Here is a 7070-nt window from a genome sequence, read left to right as displayed (position 1 = left end):
TGAATAAATTAGGAATCTATTATGTATTTGTATATTAAATGTAAATGTCAAATATGTTAAGGTTGTGTCCTTACACTCTATCATATAATAATATTATAATATATTATAAAAATAATTATAATAATAATAATAATAATTATAATTATAATTATATTATATATTATAATAGTGGTGCTAATAAAATTCAGGTGTTTTTATTATATATTTCTTTTTGGTAACATTCATAATTTTGTTTTAGATCATTTTCGTTTTTTCTCGATTCATTTATTGGATTTCTGTGATTGTGACTTGTGTTAAGGTAATTTTCAAGTTAATTATTTTATAATATTATATACTCTAATTATCAGCTAATTTTGTATTTTTTTTGTTTGACAGAGGTAGCTGTTGTTGTTGTTGTTTTTTTTTTTTTTTTAAACTTTTAGTATTAAGGTTTTTTTTAGCTGTAAGTTTATTTTTATTTATTTATTTTTGTCTTATATATATATATATTTTTTTTTTTCATAAAATGGGACGTCCGAGTAAACGTACACAAAATAAAAAAGAAGCAATAAAAATATCACGCGAAAACATTGTTCTTCATTTGCAAGAACTTGAAAAGGATAAATTGAGAAAACAATTAAGCCGTGCGTCTGATGATATTGTTGCTACAAATCAAAGAAAATTTTTAAATTTAAAAAGTACAATAAAACGATTGAAAGACCCAGTTTTAAAGAAAGCTAATCAGATCGCCAGCCGTAAGAGCATGTTGAAACGACTGCAAGATCCGGATGTTAAAAAAGCCAACCAGATCGCCAGTCGTAAGAGCATGTTGAAACGACTGCAAGATCCGGATGTTAAAAAAGCCAACCAGATCGCCAGTCGTAAGAGCATGTTGAAACGACTGCAAGATCCGGTTGTTAAAAAAGCAAACCAGATCGCCAGTCGTAAGAGCATGTTGAAACGACTGCAAGATCCGGTTGTTAAAAAAGCAAACCAGATCGCCAGTCGTAAGAGCATGTTGAAACGACTGCAAGATCCGGTTGTTAAAAAAGCAAACCAGATCGCCAGTCGTAAGAGCATGTTGAAACGACTGCAAGATCCGGTTGTTAAAAAAGCAAACCAGATCGCCAGTCGTAAGAGCATGTTGAAACGATTGCAAGATCCAGTTATAAAAAATGCAAACAAGGTTGCCAGTGTGAAGAACAGATTGAAACGAATGGAAAATCCAGTTTTCAAAAAAACATATCAAATTCAAAATGTTCGAAACATGAGAAAGCGAAGATTACCATCAGATAGTAGCCTATGTCAAAATGTATCTACTAAAAAGAAAACACCAAATTCAATATCTTATAAAAAAAGAGAACGGCAAAAATTAAATGAAACTAGGCAGAAGGAAGATGTTTTGATATCTGAATATATTTTGAAAAGGTCTCAAGGTTTATCAGAAAAATGTTATTCGTGTCATAGATTACGTTTCCCATCCAGTGTCAATAAATGCAACTCTGATATCTTCAGTCGATTGGGGATGTCAATTCCAAGTGATGCCAAGAATACTGTGACGATATGTTCCAGTTGTCTTCCACATATAAAAAAATCCAAAGTTCCTCCGTTGTACATAGGAAATGGTTATGAGTTAAACAGTGTTCCGTCTTCAGTTATGCAATAAATCAAATAGAAAAGCAAATGGTTTCCCTTAGATTACCGTTTATGAAAATATTCAAATGTCTTCGCAGTGATGGACAGCTGAAAATTAAAGGTAACGTTATCAATGTTCCAATAGATCTGACTAAGACTACATCTATTTTGCCAAGGCGTGCTGAAAATTTAGCTGCAGTTAAGATGATGAAGGTAAAATTAACACGTTGACGGACAGTCAGAAATACCATTTTGTTCTACAGCCATACTTTAAAACGTCACTTTTTCATTACTGCTATAGCAGTGAAATTAATATTACTGCTATAGCAGTAATGCCTTAATACGCCTAATTTTTGATGTACATATGCCAAAATCATTAAATTACTGCTATAGCAGTATTATAATTATTTATTAATTTTTTCGATTTTTGCCCTTTATTTTTATCAAAACATTTCAAAATAAATCTTTATTTAATTACATAAGTATTTTTCTCATATGATAAATAATAAAATAATACATTAAACTTAACAAAATAACATTACACTCTGGTTTAGTAGTTCTAAAAACAAAAATTTACAATTTTAAATATTAGATTATTATTTCGAGGAATGTTACATTTCAAAACATTTTCCTGGACATAATGGAGCAACACATTGTTGACATTGAAGATATGTTTGTCTTCTGCGTTTGATGTTCAGACTGTAACAATATATACAATTTTTATAATATTTTTTTCTTTTGTAACTCGGTGGAATTGGTATATTCTCTTGAAAATGAGAACTTTCAGCAACGTTTGTAGGTTTTTTTCTTCCTTTTTTATTTTTGTTTGCTATAGAAATTTCGTAATTTGTAATATTTGAAGGCAGTGAAATTAAATCCTTGATTATCATGTCTCTAAAATCTTTGAAATTTTTATTTTCAGCATTAAATTTTTTTTTATATATATAATAAGTGTTCCATACAGCAATGTCTAATAAATGAAGTATAACTTTCTTATACCATTTACATGTTTTTCTGGGTGAACTGTAATAGCTAACCATTTGGTCACATCTATCAACTCCACTCATTTTTTCATTATAGTTTACAATTTCTATAGGTTTTAACTTTTGTTGCCCATATTTATTGGTTGATGTGACGATTTGTGGATGATATTTGGTAGTGATAATTGTGACGTCACGTTTGTCTTTCCATTTTGAAATGTAAATTTCATTTTTTCTCCGCCATACGTGATCACCCTTTTTCAATTTCTTTTTAGTTACTTCTTCAGGATTTCCTTTTCTATTGATTCTCAGAGTGCCCGTAGTATGTGTTTTTTTTTTTAATAATAATTCGGAAAGAGTAGTGCTGTTATAATAATTGTCCATGAATAAACTGTGGCCTTTGCATAAATATGGATCCATAAGCCTAAGGACTAGGCTATCTGTTTTAGAATTTGTTGACGGCAATAAATAATTATTTTTACCCTTATAAACTTCAATATTTAACACGTATCCATTAGGATCACATAGTTCAAAAAACTTTATCCCATATTTTGCCTTCTTGCCCTTTATATATTGTCTAAAGCTTAATCTTCCGCGATGTAACAGTAGTGACTCGTCTAAAGATAAATCTTCTCCCGGGTAAAATGCTTTTTGAAAATTTGCAATTAGTATTTTAAACAGTGGATTTAATTTACTCATTGGGCCAGTATCTGTGGATAGACCTGAATATTCAACGCTGAAGTACGAGAGAAGCTGTTCAAAACATCGTCCTGACATGGTGTATTTTATTATTGGGTGATAGTATAATGGATTATTTGAGAAAATATCACGTAATGATGGAAATTTTAATGAACCCATAAGCATACACATTCCAAGAAATTTTTTTATTTCTTCTGGGTTGGTTTCGGTAAATTTAGATTTACGAGAATATTTTCCATGGGGTCGACTTTTATTTTTTTGGTTTAATCCGTATGCATTTGTAGATTTCACGATAATGTCAATAATTTCTTTAGTCCAGATTTGATTAAATATTTCACTTGGGGAATGGCGAGCAGTGTCTTCAATATTTAATTTGATTCCACTAGTTGTAGTATCAAAATTAAAATCAGGTATAGATATATAGTCATCCTTCCATAATGTGTCAGTTGAATTGGAATTAGAATTATTATAATCGCTATCATCGCTAGATGTGTTGTCAAAAGAATTTTCTTCGTTAGAATAATCAATTTGATTTTGTAACGTACCTGTCGAAGGGCCAGGAGTAGACAAATTATCTGAACTTGAACTTGGACTATTTGTGTTTCGATGACCTCCTGGTACAAAAGTTGGGTCATTGTCAGTATCATCCGTAAAAAAAGAACTGTCAGAATTAAAGTCGGTATCTGACAAAAATTGGTTTATTCGATTTTCTTCACGATTAGTCATTTTAATTTTTATATAGGACACGAATAGTATAATAAACACGAAGCTATTACGAACTATTACGTCGAACAAGCCGAATGCAACTGATAAACATTTCCACGCGCCCATAACGAGAAACGTTGTTGTTGATATTCGACAAATATTATTGGAATTTCCAATGTGAACTTATAAATAAAAATTCAATTTAATTCGACGATTCCCAAATGCGCAATATGCTTAATGTGGGCAACACAACTTCCTCTTTCATAAGAAACCATTGGAATTATTACTGCTATTACAGTTATGCCACATTTAAGAAGGTTTTTAGAGTACTGCTATAGCAGTAATATTTTAAACTGCCATGATAGACACAAATGGACGATTACTGCTATAGCAGTAAAATTGATCGAGTGTCCGTCAACGTGTTAAAAAGAAAATCGTGCTTTAAACAGCATTATCTTTATCAAAATGTCAGACCATCATTAGTAGTATTAGCATTGAATGATTTGATTAAAAAACCTCTATATAAAGATGCTGTAATAGACAAAAATTGGCTGGCGCATGTGTCAGAAACAACAAAAAGTTTAGAAAACAGCTCGGATCACGAAAGTGAAGAAACAGACGATGAAGACACAAATATTGAACCAATCAATCCGGGATCAATGGACACAATGATTGAAAACTGTGATTTTGTTTCTTTTGCACCAGGCGAAGGCATGAAACCGTTATCTATTCTTATTGATGACCATGCAGAGGAAAAAGCTTTTCCTGAATTATTTGGTGGGCATCCACGTACAAATAAATCACCTTTAAAAAATTACTCAAAAGTAGTAAGGTCTGAACTGCTGAATGTAGATCGAAGGTTTGCATCGGACTCATCTAACTTGTTTTTTAAATGCAAAGTATTAGTTCAAAAACTCATTGCAAGCAATGTGCAAATTGTTTTACGAAAAAACAAAAAAGGAAACACAACTGCGAATGACGTAGCAAATCCAGCTGTTCTAAACAAAATGATAGATAACGATCACGGATACCGAATGTTACACAACGTACAAAATTCACCTTCATATCTTGCAGCGATGAGAAAAAATGTTTTTGCCATGGTGCGTCAAGAAGGTCAACCGACATTATTCTTAACATTTAGCACTAGTGAATCAACTTGGACTGATCTGTTAAAGATTTTGTATAAACTGCGTTACTCCAAAACTTTGTCTGATGATACTGTCCTAACTTATGCACAAAAATCAGATTTAATTCGAAAAGAAACATTTGTTTGTGCTACTTATTTTGATCATAGGTTTAGAGCATTTTTTAAATTGATCAAGTCCAAAAATGTTATTTTCAAAGAACACAGTGTGAAACATTTCTTTTATCGTGTCGAATATCAACATAGGGGCAGTCCACATGTACACATGCTATTGTGGTTAGACAATGCACCTGTTTTCGATCCAGCCAAACCAGAAACTTTTGGTGCATGTGTAACACTTATCAACAAATACATTACGTGTATGGTAGACGATGGCAGTCCGGCCCATGAGTATTTGCATAAAAATACTCATAGCCATACACACACTTGTTATAGAACTGACAAAGACAAACAAATGAAAAAGTGTCGCTTCAACATACCATATCCGCCAATGAATGAAACCTGTATATTGACTCCGCTAACAGAAGACATAAGTAATCCGATCACAAGAAAAATTCGTATACTACAGTATGAAAAACTTCTGCAATACCTCAGGGACTTCAAGGACAGTGATTCATCTTCAGATCCAACATTAGAAGACATTTTACAAAAATTGTCAATTAAAGATGTTAATGAATATAAATCCATTATTCGAACTGTTATCAGACGGCCAACAGTTTTTCTAAAACGTACAATAAAACAACGAATGGTTTCTGGATTCAATGAAAAATTATTTCCGTTATGGCAATCTAACATGGATATACAGTTCATATTGGACGTTTATTCTTGTGTTAGATATGTAATCGAGCATATTGGAAAAAGCCAACGTGGAATATCAAAACTAATGAGAGACATTGTCGAAAATCTTAAGTCTTCTACTGATTTATCGGTTAAAGAACAACTGAAAAAAATAGCGTCAACTTTTTCAGGGAGTCAAGAAATCTCTGCACAGGAAGCAGTGTACACTTGCTTAGGTATGAAGCAATGCAATACTTCAACTGGGTATATATTTATAAACACTAGCCATCCTGATAAAAGAACTCGAATGTTGAAACCAATGGCAGTTAGAGGAGAAATGGATCCAAAATCTGATGACATTTTTTTTGATGGTCTCAATGAATACTATTCATGTAGACTACACAGTCTTGAAGATGTAACTTTAGCAGAATTTGGCTCCAATTATGAAGTCCGCGGTAAAAAAAAAACCGGCTAACAACAGTTCTGATTCTGACACTGATAATGAACCTGATACCACTTATCCGATTGACTCCACTCTAATCGGAAAACCAAACAAGTATATACATAAACGTAAAATCAGAAAAATCATACGGTATGGTAGGTTTAATGTGGATAAAAATGAACAAGACTTTTACAGAGAAAATATCATGTTATTTTTACCATGGCGCGATGAAAAAATTGATTTGTTAGATATTAACTGTAAACAAGTGTATGAAACAAACATTGATCAAATAAAAAAGTTGTACCAACAGTTTAATAAAGTAGAAGAAACCCAATTAGACGATAATGAAATCCAAATAGAAGGAGAACAAGGCCGAAACAATAATCAGCTTGTAGACGACGAAGATTGGGTACCAGACGATGTACTAATAAACGATGTTGGATATTATGTTGAAAATACCAATACATCAGATGTAGATTCACCTAAAGATGATGGTAAGATAATAGTGCACTTGATAGACAATGAACAGTTTAAAGACTTAATCGGATGTCTAAACGACGGTCAACGCCAACTCTTATATCATACAACTAATGTCATAAGAAGTCAATTGTGGGGAAAAGATCATCCTGCGATGAAGGTATTTGTCACTGGACCAGCGGGAGCTGGAAAGTCAATGCTTATACGTGCATTAGCACAATCTGTAATTCGG

At 32.2% G+C, this 7070-nt stretch overlaps 2 protein-coding genes across 2 annotated transcripts; one reads left to right on the top strand and one right to left on the bottom strand.

Moving 5' to 3' along the window:
• The first annotated feature begins 505 nt into the window (after nucleotides 1–505).
• LOC126553851 (uncharacterized) lies at nucleotides 506–1538 on the top strand. The gene is made up of 2 exons (XM_050208963.1): nucleotides 506–1291; nucleotides 1425–1538. The coding sequence occupies exons 1-2, from the start codon at nucleotides 506–508 to the stop codon at nucleotides 1536–1538; spliced, it is 900 nt and encodes a 299-aa protein (XP_050064920.1).
• Nucleotides 1539–2164: 626 nt separating this feature from the next.
• LOC114124753 (piggyBac transposable element-derived protein 4-like) lies at nucleotides 2165–4019 on the bottom strand. Its single transcript, XM_050208962.1, has 2 exons — nucleotides 2652–4019; nucleotides 2165–2173 (listed from the first exon to the last, which is right to left on the bottom strand). The coding sequence occupies exons 1-2, from the start codon at nucleotides 4017–4019 to the stop codon at nucleotides 2165–2167; spliced, it is 1377 nt and encodes a 458-aa protein (XP_050064919.1).
• Nucleotides 4020–7070: the final 3051 nt, after the last annotated feature.

Source organism: Aphis gossypii, unplaced genomic scaffold (genome assembly GCF_020184175.1).
Source record: "Aphis gossypii isolate Hap1 unplaced genomic scaffold, ASM2018417v2 Contig00341, whole genome shotgun sequence".
NCBI classification, from domain to species: Eukaryota; Metazoa; Arthropoda; class Insecta; order Hemiptera; family Aphididae; genus Aphis; species Aphis gossypii.
This window is presented reverse-complemented; position numbering and strand designations above follow the sequence as displayed.

What these genes read in the sequence shown, in the direction of transcription:
- LOC114124753 (XM_050208962.1), bottom strand. Translation starts at nt 4,019, where the DNA reads ATGACTAATCGTGAAGAAAATCGAATAAACCAATTTTTGTCAGATACC.
- LOC126553851 (XM_050208963.1), top strand. Translation starts at nt 506, where the DNA reads ATGGGACGTCCGAGTAAACGTACACAAAATAAAAAAGAAGCAATAAAA. An exon ending in ATAGTAGCCTATGTCAAAAT is followed by an intron (nt 1,292 to 1,424) that starts GTATCTACTAAA and finishes AAGGTTTATCAG; the next exon opens with AAAAATGTTATTCGTGTCAT.